The sequence below is a fragment of the Furipterus horrens genome, unplaced genomic scaffold, assembly GCF_987537825.1.
Source record: "Furipterus horrens unplaced genomic scaffold, mFurHor1.1.pri manual_scaffold_13, whole genome shotgun sequence".
Classification (NCBI taxonomy): domain Eukaryota; kingdom Metazoa; phylum Chordata; class Mammalia; order Chiroptera; family Furipteridae; genus Furipterus; species Furipterus horrens.
In genome coordinates this window covers 3202833-3216720 of record NW_028327183.1, presented here as the reverse complement: position 1 = coordinate 3216720, position 13888 = coordinate 3202833, and the positions used below count along the sequence as shown (strand labels likewise).

The window sequence follows — 13888 nt, the reverse complement described above, 5'->3', positions numbered from 1 at the left end:
AGGGCCAAACTCTTTCCTGGCTCCTGGCTTTACATATGCCCCAATCCCCACCCCTATCCTGGTGAAGGCAAGTCTCACGTCTGCAATTGTTAATTCTTCATTCGCTTCCTAGATTTTAAGTCTGAGGCAGGCCTTCCTTGAGACAGCACAGATCCTGTTCCCTTGCTTCCAAGCACAGCTCCAGTGGAACTATTTGTGTATAGCTGCACACAGTTCTCGTACACAGACGCTCGCTCCCCAGGCGGACGCTAAACCCCGTGAGCACGAGACTCTGCCTGTTCTCACGTACCACTGTATCCTCAACACTGGCCGGGTAGGCAGCAGATTCTCCAATGGCTAGAGCACGTGATGCAGAAAGCGTAGGGCATGGAATCCAGACCCACAGGATGAAAGAAAGATTCCTGCTGTTTCTCTCACTGTGGGGACGAGGACCAAAAAAATGGTTCAAAACCTTAGCTAGGGGAGAATATTGTGCTTTGTTTTCATGAGTTACCCTTTTCTGTAGAACAGTGATGAGCTTTATTTATTAAGAGTCCTTCCTTGGACCACCTAAGAGGTCAGTCTTAGGAGAAGCCCAATGACCTTGAACAGTTTCAGGAGGAACTGAAGGACCTTCAACAATCTAATAATCCTTAACTACTCATTTTTAAAAGTTCTGTCAAGCAAAGATGACCTAAACATCCCTTTTCCCTACAAATTATCAAGAGGGAATTTTTGCAGAACAAACCATCAGTCAGTCATACACTAAAAAAATCTGATTTTTTAAATTGTTTGCCCTGTGATGCAGACAAGAGGCACTTCCTATTTACAGTGGAAAAAAAAGAGGGGGAAAGGTAGAAATTACACTCACTCAGTGTGAAAGCGTTCAGAAAGCGTGTCGAAGGACAGGTGAGAAGAGAATTGTGTTTCTATGCCTCCCACAGGAAATGAGCCATTTCAGCTGCTGCGGAAGGCAGAGCCTCTGGCTTGGCTCGGTCTCTACAAAACGCCAGTCCAGAGTTTGGTTAGCGAGAGGAGAGCCCCTCAAAGCAGCCCAGCCAGCATCACGTGCCTTCCCGCTTTGGGGGGAGGGGGGTCTGAGAAGAGGGAGACACCTAGAGCCTTTTGAGGTTCTTCAATCATTAGAGACCAGATAGCCTTTCTCTTGGCACTTAAGCCACCATTCAAGTTTGCTTAGTTCAAAAGAAAAGCAGAATTTCCTCAGGGTTATTTCAGCAGAGGTGTTGACATTGTGTAGGGTAGTTAACAGTGAGATCCTTTTTTTTTTTTTTAACTTTTAGAATTTCGTTTAACAGATACATTTTTGAGCAGTGATTCTGTGGCCAAGCACCGTTTTAGGTGCTTTACATAACTTAATGTTTAATACTCAATATAAACCTGGAAGATCAACAAATCCTATAAAGGTCTGCAGACCTGTCAAATCCATGGTCAGCCTTACACTCTCGGAGGAAGCTGGCAATGCAAGTTTGTAAAGCACTTGGAGAAAACCTGTAATTCCTGAGTAAGAGCCGAATGTTGCCAGACAATGAGGAACAACACGTAATAAAAGTTACATCATAGCCGAATGAACAGGTGCCTCCCAGTGCTACCAGAAATGTGCTCTCCTGGACAGCAAAAGGAAAACATCTTATCTGGAACTGGCCTATACCAGAGACACACTGTATGACTGCAAACATTTTCAGTTACATACACAAACCAAGAAAAGAAAGCTCTGACTGGTGTGGCTCAGTGGGTTGGGCATCGTCCTGCAAACCACAAGGTTGCCGGTTCAATTCCCAGTCAGGCTGTGTTCCTGGGTTGTGGGCCAGGTCTTGGTTGGGGGCATGTGAGAGGCAAACCCATTGATGTTTCTCTCCATCTCTCTCTCTCCCCTTCCCCTCTCTCTAAACATAAATTTAAAAAATCTTTTTTAACTAAAAAAAAAAAAAAAGCCCAATCATTAATTATATATAAAGTATTTATTTTATGCACATATTTACCTACAAAATTTACAGAAAATAAAACAACAACAGAATATATAGAATACCCTCTTAAGACTTCTTAGGAGCAGAGGGTTTTATTGCTATAGTTCCAAGAATAAAATTTTATACACATGAAAGCCAAGATGAACACATTTATTAAATGGTTGCCTAGTTAAAAAGTTTTTGTCCTGTTATTGAATTTTCAGCTTTATGTCAAATGAAATTTAAAAGATTCCTTTTGAAATAATTTAAACATTTTCAAAATCTTCTAATAAACAGGTAAAAGGCACCTCCAGTTCTTTAAAATATTTACAGCAATGCCAACAGTTTAATTTTTAGGGTTACCAGAGTACACGTGGCTAAGATGCATACACAGTATGTCAGTAACACTCTGAACAGTGAGGACTGCAGACTCCAGCCTGTGGCACTGCCCCCACTCCCGCGGCGGAGGGATGACCGAGGACACCGGGCACCACCAGTGCGACGGCACGCCAGCCACGGCATAGACTCCCATCATCTAAAACAACAGCTATCAAATTCCCAGACAATACATAATTTATAACTAAACTGGTATATTCAGAAGCCTCTGGAGTGTTCTTAAAATTACTAAAAAATAAAGTGAATTTAGCGTTAAATGAGAACAATGAACAGGAAAACGTCACAACAGTGGCTGAAGTCCACTACCTGGTTTAACAAAACTGTCTCTCGGAACCTCTGTAATTTCTTACATGATGGAGGCGCACTGCCCAGTCCAGGCCCCGTCCGACGGCCTCCCGCACGGTGACCGAGAGGCGGGCAGAGCGAAGGGCACAGCAGCGTCCCACAGCCGGTCACAGGGCCGCGGAGGGGCAAGCGGGTGGCCTGAATACTGGTGCAGGAGAACCACGTCCACGTGAGGTTTCCTCTTTGACACTGGCAATGATTTGTTATTTACAGTAGTTTGCAAAAATACATTATAAAAACTGGATGAGGTTCTGTTTCTAAGTTTAACTTAGTAACATACATACATACTTCATCTCCCACAATCTCTGCAGGGTCTGAAGTACTAAAGTGACTCTAACACTGATACACAGATAATTCAAGGTACCAACACACTGATACTGTGAGCCGTCACCACCAGGACACCTGGGGACATTGCACGCTCCTTGTCAGTGGCTGCTACGACCGTCGTGCATCCAACTGCAGAAGGAACCCTATGGCTTCTTGCTGTACCGCTGATCTGAACAAAGGCTGTTTCAGGTCCCGTAACGATGACTGCACACTGTCACTGAACGTGAGGCCTCGGTTTCAAAATCAGTTTTCCTGTCTGTAAAAACAAAAAAGGTTTTAAATACACAGTTCTATTAAAAACACACCGTTTATCTAAAAGTCTTAAAGGGCACTCAAAGGATATCAACACACCTCTCTATATTTACTCAAGATTAAGCAAGTAATAGTTATATTTTCAAAGTCTTCTTTGTGCGGAGTGTTCTTCCAAAATCTTTACTACTTTAAAACACACACTGGCTACCTTAAAATCAGCCAATCAATCCACTGGAGAAAATAGAACCCCAGCCTGCAGACGTTTATGCTTCTCAGCAAACGAAGCGTAGAAAACATGAATGAGACTGTGCACTGGCAAAAGCATTCCTCCTTTTCCAGCAGTAGTTTTAACCTCCTCCAGTCACAGTGTGAACCGACGGCTGGGACGGCTCCTACTGCTCGTGCTCAGTATCAGTGGACACAGCTCTCCTGAGGGCCAACTGCCATGTTCACAGAGAAATACATACCACACGGTCCAAACGCTGCCGTCTGTGGCATTTATCCGAAGAAAACTAAATGCGGGTGTGGACACGCGCATGTGCTGTTAATGCTTCCGTTCAACATTTACCGGGCGCCCGCCGTGTGCCAGGCCTTGCGTGGAATGCTAGAGCCAGGAATGAACCGGAAGAGTCCCTTGTTCTCCTGGAGTGCAGTTCTGGTGCAGAACATACAGCTTACGTAGTACGGGACGCGGGGAAACCACACGCCCAGCAGGGGGGGAGCTCTGCAGCGGCCATCCAATGGGACAACGTGTAACCACCCAATGAAGACCCTGACTGAGACAAGGCAGGGACAAAGGCTAGGACCCTGCACATGGTTCACGCCCAATAAACGGTGGCTCTTAAATCATAATGTGTCAATAATTCATAACACATCTTTCTTTTATATATATATAACACAATATAAAACATGGTGATTAGCTTTGGTTGAGAAGACTAGCTGGTTTCGAAGAACAGACCCTATTGCTCTCCGCAGGTCAGGAGCGTTGCCGGGACTCTAGCCGTCCCCGGTTCTCACTTTCCATAATTTTCGGTACTTCCTTGGGATCTGGATAAAACTCTGATACTAACTTTTCCACTCTTCTGTTGCACTGTAGCTTAGATACAACAAAATGCGCCAATCTTGGGTAGCCTCGTGAGTTCCGACGAACGTACTCACCATGCAGCCAGCACCCACACCAGGCCCCAGGGCACCGCTGACACCCAGGAAGCTTCTCTGGTTCGTGGGCGGGCGGGCAGGCGCTCCATCACTGAGCTGCCCCGGCCGGCTCAGGAAGCTTCCCCATGCCCCTTCCGCTCAATGGTGTCCCCCTCCCCACGCGGACTCAACCGCTCATCGTCGATTCAGTCTGCTCCTGGGGTCTGGGCATAAGTGGCATCAGACTGTGTCCTTCTGCACCTACTGTTTCTGAGTCATCAATGCCACCAGGTTTCGGCAGTCCCCATCATTTGCGTCACACACACAGTGTTCCACTGAATGAATAGACCACTTTTTGTTCATCCACGGTTTTAACCTATTTTAAATTACATGAGCCAGACATTGATGTAATCACATCACAAAAATTTCAAATACAGTTAAGTTACAGTTATCCTTTCCACCTACCTCCAATTGTAGCCTTCTTACAGAAGAACCAGTTTTAGCACGAATTATTCCAGACTGTTTTTATGGATTACACTCACACGTATGAATTAGAAAAATCTGGTGTCTCTAACATGCTGAAATATTGGAGGGTGAACTGTATCACTGGGATGTGTTTCCCATAGCCCAATGAGGGGAAGGCGGACAGGGGTGCACAGGAAACAAGACAGTCATGAGCTAATCACTGCTGACACTGGCCAGTGGGTACATAGGAAGGAGTTCATCATATGCTTCTCTTTACTACTTTATGTTTGGAAACTTCCTAATTAAAACTAAAAACTGGTACCACACTGGGCATACTGTTTGGTGATTTACTTTTTGCACCTGACATTGTGTCTGGGAGACACCCCCCCACCCCCCGGCCTGCCCACCGTGCATATTTACAGGTGAACTTCCGGTTTCCTGTGCCGGTACCAGAGCACAGCCTACTTTACCCCTCCCCTGCGGAGAAACATAAGAATTGTTTCCAGGTTGTCACTTCTGCAAAGGATGCTGCAGTAACAGCTCCGCGCTTGCCGCCTGTATGCGCACAAATAGGTAACCCATTCCTGACCGGGAATCGAACCTGCAACCTTTTGGCAGCTGGGGGTATGACAACAAGGCGCCAACCAACTGAGCTACATGGGGAGGGCATGTATGTCTTTAAGACTATTTAGAATTTCATTTTCTTAAAACCGATGTGAGGCAGAGGTCAAAATTCATTTTTTTTTTAAATGTGGCCCTGAGCAGTGTGGCTCAGCTGGTTGGGCGTCCGCCCACAAAGCAAAAGGTCGCTGGTTTGACTCCCAGTCAGGCCACACCCCTAGGCTGTGGGTTCAGTCCCCACTTGGGGGCTGTACGAGAGGCAGCCCATCGCACAGATGTTTCTCTCCTTTCCTCCCTCCCTCCTCCCCACCCCACTAAAAATAAGTATTTTTAAAATCCCTTTTTCCCAAAGAGCCGACTGTCTCGTCACTACTAAATGGCCTACTTCTTCCCTTCTGACTTGAAATGCCATCCTTAGCCTCTAATTTGTAAAGATCAAACTGCTTAGTCTTTATTCTCTTCCCCTGATCCTGTTGTCCTCCTGCCCTAAAATTTTTTTTGCTCTTTATTCCAATTTTCTACACTGGGTAGGTATTACTTGTTGAATAGTTTCTTAAATTGAAAATAGAAATGCTTTTAAAATGTATTGATACAATAGGTTCCCATCTCCACAGTCCGTCAATTAATCTAGGACTCTATTTAAAACCCTGCATACCGAACACCATCAGAAAGGTCAGAGCAGTTTACCAAACCAACCACCACTGAGCCATTTTAGCCAAAAATGGCCGTGGCCTTTCGCTGAACCTAAGCCGGCTTCAATCATGGGAGGCATCATGCTTCTCATCACCGAGAAAAAGTACTGTTAGCGCCACCCATTTAACTGTAAGACACTACTGATTAGTAAATGCACCTCAATTTACGAGATTTTAAAGTATTTTTAAAATGTGTCTTAGAACCAACACAAGGAATATTCCCACTATTAACTCCACGAAGAAAATTATTGTTAAGAAAAGGCCTGTTTTCCTTAAGCCACAACACCGCGGGCCTGTCCCACGTCTGTAATTTTCGAGCGAAGAAAATGCTTACATCGTCACAGGACATATTGTACTCCGCCAACACAGTCCGACATCGAGCGGCTATACTGCACAGGCTGGTCAAAGGAAAACGTATCGTTTCAGGGGAAGCTTTTACCAGCACCCAGTTCACCGAGAAGGTGTTTTAACTGTGTTCAGAGAGTAACACCCAAGCCGGGCAAAGGATACATCGACGGAGCAACTACCCTCTTGTGTATCCCAGCAAAGAACAAGCCTATCAGAGTGATACAGCTGATGGTGAAAAACGGGTGATTCCATAACGAGGTGAGGAAGGACACCTGTAAAACAATTTGAAGTACAAAAATGTTAAAATCTTAGAATACAGATTCCTACCCCTCCACTCATGCAAGCATATATGTAACATGTTAATCATTTAAAATATGAGGATTTGAAGACTTCAATACTGCTAGTTCTCCATTTTGCTACGCTATAAAAACAGAGTATGTTAATATTCATTTTATATCTTCAATGTAGTAAAATAACAGCGAGATTCCCTCCACTCATCCCAACATGGCTGAGCCACTACAAACTCATTCCTGTAACTGAAAAGCACCCTACCAAGGACAGCCACGGAGCCCCTCCCAGTGAGAGGCAGGGACACTGTCCTGGGCGTGGCTCTGTCCCAGCACCTGAGCCAGCACGTGGCAAACACAGGTGCTCCGTAGTACTGCGGAGGGAAGGACGATGAGGCCTCTGATCGCAAGGAAACCAAAGTCAAACACGACCTAGCCGCCTTCCATTAAAGAGCTCACTGAGGAGAGCTGGGCCCACGCCGCCGCGTGTACCGTGGTCCCAGGCCCATCACCTCCTGCCAGAGGCACGTGCGCTGCAGTATCCCCCCCGCCCCCTGACTCCTGCTCAACCCCAGCGCCACGCCTTCCTCTCTGCAGAAGCAGTAAGGAGTTTGGCTCTGAAGCTAGTGAGACGCCGGTGGCCACAGGACACCTGAGCAGGGAGAGACGACTGGCAGCCACCCAAAGGAACCAGAGTTCAGGAGGGGAAAGGGCGGACCCGTCCAGGATAATCAGGTGACAGCAGGAAACGGGAGAGCACACAACCAACAAGTGTGTGGGGGGGATAGGTGTCCAGGGACCAGGGTCCAAACAAGAGCAGACACTGAAGCCAGACCCCTGGGGGACAGGAAAGGAGACAGAAGGAGAGAAGACAAATATTTAGAGTTTGGGAAAAAGAGTCACGTGGACTCGCAAGCAAGCAGGAGCCACAGAATCAAGCTAAGGGCCTCGGCGACCCCCGCCACACCACGAGCTGCGCACGTGTCCAGAGCAGAGACTAAACCTATGAGAAGCACCTGGTCGACAACCTAGCAGAGCCCTGGTTAAATCAATCTGTCAAATGTAGAAAGGAGAGGCCAGAAACACCAGGAGGAAGAAGCTCCCAGAAGGATGAGCTCCTGAAGAAAGATTAATACCCCAGCGGCATGTCCTCTGAAAACCTGCAGGGATGGCTCCACTGCCCCGGGCCGGCTGTGCCCGGTGGCCGCCCAAGGCCAGCACAGGCAGCTTCGGCTGCAACTTTAACTGCCCCGCCGGCACCAGCCCGCTTTCCTGCAGCCACGAGGGCCTCCACACAGCAGTCCCCGCCCCCCAGCCCCAGGCCAGGTGTCTGGGCGCTGTCCCCTGTCCGGCTGCCACAGCCCCCTCCCCTGGGGCCTCCCGGCTGGCCGCTGGCTTTGGGGTTTGCGTCTCCTGCTACAGACACAATTGCTACTTCAAACTCTAGTCGGGTTGGAGGTTATTAAATACTAAAATATACAGAGCCAACCCTTAGGCTAATCGTTATATTCTCACCTAATTTAGAAAACCATATTAACTACAGAGTTTTGGGCCTATTTCAAATTACATTTAATTCTGTGTTTTATTAAGATCTCAACGAGCTGAAATCAGCTGATATGTTTCCCAATTAGAAGTCAGACTCATTTCCCAAGACGGACCCTTTTCAATCTCCTCGCCAGCTTCCTTCTCTCTCCCCTGAAGACGAGCACCAAGTGCAGCCGCACGATCAGTTTTTGTAAGTGAGCCCACAGGAGTTTCCGGGCAGCCACAAAGCCCCTCTATTAACATGACATCCATCGCCAGCCTCCCCGCTCCGTCTCCACCCCCATGATCAAGCCGGGGAGACCGCAGGCTGAACGCACCCCTGGCCGGCTGCGGGGCCTTCTCCTGGGTCACCTTAGAGGTCACAGAGAAAGCGACTGGGAGCAGTCTCACCTGATCGCAGTTTAGAAGGGGAAGCGGGGCTCAGATTTGTGAAAATGACATCATCGTCGCCGGAATAACCCCGCACCGCGGGGAGAGCCTCCCTGATGGACCGGGACTACTGCTTCTCTCAGAGGCCAGCCCGAGTCTGAAATGGAGACCCGGGTCGGCAGCAAGAGGCGGAAGCCGAGAAACAAACTATCCGCTTCGGCCAAAGGGAGCGGCCAGAAACAACACTCCGAACTCCGTGTGTGCGTCCGGGGTCGGGGTGTGCCGGCAGTGCCCGGGGGGACGCCTCTCCGTGCTTCCTGCACTACAGTTCAGGCAGGAAGCTTTTTTTGGAGGTAAACGCCGAGGAAATAGAAGCTCCGTGAGCCTAGGCAGCTCACACGCGTGTGCTCTTCAGCGACGATGCACGCCATGGCCCTGGCTGTGGCCTGGCCGCCGGGGGCACTCAGACGCGGCCATGACGCACTTGCGGCAGCCGTGCCGGCCGCGCGGCCCAGACTGGCAGGGACCGGGCTCCTCCCGGTTTGGATCTGCCAGCCGATTGGTGTTCTCCTAGTCTCGGCTTTTCCTTAGTTACATTCCGCTATTTCATCATATACGTTTCCTGCCAAGCCCTCTCACATGCGCCACGGGCCCGGAAGGGGTAGCCAAGGCGGCTCCCAGAGGGGGGCGCAGGGTGCTGGCGCTTAAGAGCGGGCGCCGAGGACACTCACCGCACAAAGCAGAACAGACGCTGTTTACGCTGAAATGGAAAAACGCGGACAAACGAGACACGCAAGAGCTGCCCGCAAGTTCAGACATGGACGCCAAGTTACATTAAGTGGAGCAATATTTCTCAGGCCCTTTTCCCTGTAAAGATACTTAATTCACAATAGCCAGCCAGGTTCTCTTAAGCCAATTAATGTAAGGTATATTTTTAATATGACGATTAATATCACCATTAGCAGTAACAGGTAGTAGCATTTGAATAACACTTCACAATGAGCAAAGCACTGCTATATCCAGCGTCCCATTTAGTGTATCAAAGATTTTAAATCAAATTCTCTACCTTTTGTGTCTCGGGATCTATTAACCAGTTCCAGGCACCAGTAGCCGTGCAGACAGACACCACTATGAGAAGCACTGATGAGAGATAAACACAGAATTAGTAAGGAATAAGCCCGTCACATGTAGCGCTGCGACCACCAGCTACTGCCCTGACGCCGACGGAAGCGGCGCGTTATTAAACGGAAAATACACTCGACCCAAGAATGCGGAGGCCGGTCGGAACCCTGAGGAATGCTCCTAACCCGGGGAGCCTTTCCAGCTGAAGATGACACTGTTCCCTTTATCACTTAGTCGGAACTTACGAAAGTTAATGAGATTAAGAGCTGTAAGAACCAAGACGGTAAAACTTTCAGATTCTACATTAGCAACTTTCAATGTGTTTTGTGCTGATTTTGCATTTTGTAAATTAAAGTTTTTTAAAAAAAGCCTTTCATTTTCTAATGTACACAAACCAAACAAAGGCTCCTTTATGAATGCACTGAGCATTCTGCCTAAAGGACTGGCCCTGCGGACACCTGCCCGCTGCGGTCAGGGTTGGACAGTGACTGGACCACACCCATCGGCACTGGCTTTTCTTTAACGGACCTAGAGGAAGGTCAGGGAGAAATCACCAGTAATAAATGTTAGGTAAGGTTTCTCTCTCCCTATGAAGCTGGAATTATTTTTTAAAGTTCTGAACAAATTATAAATAAAACTTAAGAATACATGGCATTACTAAAAAATAATAAAAAGGCACCAGGACCGACTTAATATTCTCATTAAGACAGTTGCTTTTAGCTGGGATACATAGTTTTAAAATGTAGAGATCATGCTTCAAAGAGCAACAGAAATAGAGTAAAGCCTCAATTATCTAGAATTCCTGATGATTTACTTTTAGAAAAGTCAAATCACAGAGAAACAATCTCATTTTAGGTATTCAGTAACAATCAAAATTTCAAAATTATGGTCTCAGGTCAGAACAGATTAAACTCAATTTCTTATAATTCTATATTTCCAATAAGGAAAAACACTATAGAACAGTTTTGTTTTGTTTTTTAAGTAAAGCAAAAGCAAACGCACTAGAGGGGACTCAGACACCTACTTTCGTATCCGTGCATTAACCGTGCTGAGGTCATTTACATGTGCGCACTGAGACCACCCACCAGAAAAAGTATGGTCATTATGTTACATTTTATAAGACAGGACAGCATCATACACATTTTAAAAGACTCTCAAGTAGCACTGAAACAAGTGGAGTAATTCCAGGCAAACCGGACACCCTGAGAAAACCACTACTTGTGAATGCGGACCAATCAGAATTCTCAGAGCATATGAATAAAACTTGGCACAGATCTAATAAAAACTACAGGAGAAATCTTGACTGAAAGAGACCCACAGCGTCACTAGTGGTCTTCTGGCCCCACAAGCTCAGCTGCTCTTGAAATGAAGCCTGTCCCTGAGGGAGGCCGCTGTACTTCTTTCTTGGCAGCATTAAGCTCCAACAACAAACACCCCAGAAACTAGGACTGGGCTCCCCAACAGTCAGCGAGGCGTTTTGTTTGCCGATGTCATTGTCTGTGTGTCTGCCCGCGTCTGCTATAGCCTTCCTCTGGGCAGTGACCACGACTCTTCCACGTCATATTTTGCAATATTCATGACGTTTGTGAGTAGACAGTAATAATGTGAATGTTTTTCTAGGTTAGGCTCTACAGCAGTATAATGCTGTTAAAATCGACTAAGCAATTTTGTAACCTTTGCCACGTACAGGGTGGGACACAAGCAGGGTTACAGTTGCTAGTATGGAAAATAATACAATAATCGACAAAAAGTAACGTCAGGTTAAACTGTGTTTCATGCACTCACAGCTATAAACCTACTTGTGTCTCACCCTGTAGATGTTAAATACGATTTTCCTTAACAAAACTTTACTTCAGTAGTTTGTGGGCAAGTTTTCAAACTGCTACAGGCTACTGAAACCTTTTTCATGTGTGGCACCCCATCTGTAACATTGTATAATAAAAAAAGTAAAGATCTACTTTAACGGAAAATAAAAATTCAACCACAAAGATTGTTCTTTGGGGCTGCCGGTTCCTTTCCTTAAGTTCTCCTTGATAGTGCATTGTTTACAATGTGAAATTTAGAAACAGGCAAAACCACAGGGAATCTGCGGTTTAGTAAAACACGTATTTGTGACTCAGGTTTCCCGTGAGAGCGAATCACTGCCCGGCCGGGATGGCAGCATCCGCCGTGGGTTTCCTCCCCTGCAACGACAGGCGGGCACTTACTTCTCCAGCGGCCCGTGGCCGGCTGCAGGCAGTGGATGTACTCCGTGAGCCTCCTCTCGAAAGCCTTGAGATCTGGGGAGAGAGAGTTCCGGCCCCTGATTAGCGCCTCCGAGGAGGAAATCTAAGACACACGCCAGCGTCCGCGGGTCGCGGCCCGGTTACTTCGTTTCCCACGGCATCTGTGAGCACTTGACACGAACATCAGGCTTCCTCCGCTCCCGTGTCCCGCAGAAGGACCCCGGCGGGGTCACGTTAGAAGCCCCGTAAAGCGCGCGCGGAAAGGCGGCCGCGCCGGAGGCCGGAGATGTGGGGGTTGCTCAGAAAAGGACGAGCATCAGGTCGAGGTTTAGTTCTGCGGGAACCGAGAACTTGCTATCGGACCGAACAACGCTGTTCACCCAACACCGGGTCTCCGAGGGCTGCGGGAGCGCGGTCACCCGATCCCGATGACGTTCCTGTTTAATTAATGGCTACGCTCTCCGCCTGGGCTCACCGGCCGTCCGAGCTGCTAACGGGGTCGGGGGGGGGAGAGACGGTCCCCTTCCCTCGCTCCGGGCAGGGGAAGGGGACCTCGGCGCTACCCACGCCCCGACGCCCGCTGCAAGCCGGGGGCGGCCAAGGTGCCCCTGCGGACGGGCAAGGCGGGCCGGGCGTCGCTCCCACAATCGCGCTCCTCCAGCGTCAGAAAGGAACTCCAGAGGCCGCCCCGCACCCCGCGGGGACCAGGAGCCGCGGCAGCGATCAGGGGAGCCGCTCACGGGGCCATCGGAGCAGAGCGAGTCACCGCGCTGCCACGCAGGAAGCGCGCGGGCTTCCCCGGGAGCGGAACCCAGCCCCGCAGAGGAGCTCCGCGGCAGAAGCGGGGAACGGGGGCCGCGGCCGCGACGCCCCCCAGCGTCCGCAGAGGCCACGCGCGCCGCAACCCGCGCCCGGCCGGCTCCGGCCGCCCCTCGGCCCCTGGGTCGCACGCCGCGTCCCCCAAGACCCGGACCGCGTCCGTCCACCCAACACGGCCCCCGGCCCTCGGGGCGGGGTCTCCGCGACTCCGGCCCCTCCGGAGCCCCGCCAGCTTCCGGGATGAGCCCCGGACGCGCCCGGGCCGCTCGCCTACCTTCCGCCTGCTCCAGCGAGTTCATGTCGGCCGGCGGCTCCGGTCATGGACACGGGCCCGTCCGCATCGCAGCTCCGCGGCCCGCGCCCGGCCCGCAACGCCGACTCCCCCCGCTAACCGCTCCTCTCTGCCCCTCGCCGTCGCACCGCCCCCTTGCCTAGACCCGCTGCGCTCATAGGGCACCTCTGTTAGACCCCACAACCAAGACGGTTTCCTATTGGCTGACTCCCGCCCTGGCCTGAGGGCCCAGCGTTGGACGGTCAGCCGGAGGCGCCAAGAACTGCCGGCGTCCTGGCTGCTAGGACGCTAGCGCCGCCGCCTGCCCCGGGGCGGAACTGCAGCCTCCCCGAGCCCGTTAGTTCGTTCGCACGTTTTCTAGTTTCCGGCTTCTTTGATGTTTGGCTCAGTGGATTGAGCGTCGGCCTGCGAGCTAAGTGTCGCTGGTTCGATCTTCCAGTCAGGGCACATCAGAGAAGGAAAACTCTGACTCCAAAAAACCTCCGCTGCCTTGCGGCATACCTCTTCAGGGGAAAGGCTAAGGGAGTAAACCCCGACAGAAAATCCGGAGCCGGAGTCCCTAAGGCGGTTTGACGTTGTAGTCAACACCGGCAACTCCTGCGGCGCACCTGAAGCCAAGCTGTATTGACTCCGTCTTTCCCTTGGACCCTTCAGCTGCGAAGAGATGGGGGGGGTCTGCTGCATGGGCAACAGCAGACCCTCC

General features: G+C 49.8%; 1 protein-coding gene across 1 annotated transcript; it reads right to left on the bottom strand.

The window, feature by feature from the left end:
* Positions 1-2448: 2448 nt before the first annotated feature.
* CNEP1R1 (CTD nuclear envelope phosphatase 1 regulatory subunit 1) lies at positions 2449-13315 on the bottom strand. Its single transcript, XM_090260458.1, has 6 exons — positions 13168-13315; positions 12057-12128; positions 9794-9867; positions 6689-6798; positions 6513-6567; positions 2449-3267 (listed from the first exon to the last, which is right to left on the bottom strand). The coding sequence occupies exons 1-6, from the start codon at positions 13190-13192 to the stop codon at positions 3226-3228; spliced, it is 378 nt and encodes a 125-aa protein (XP_090116584.1). The 5' UTR covers positions 13193-13315; the 3' UTR covers positions 2449-3225.
* Positions 13316-13888: the final 573 nt, after the last annotated feature.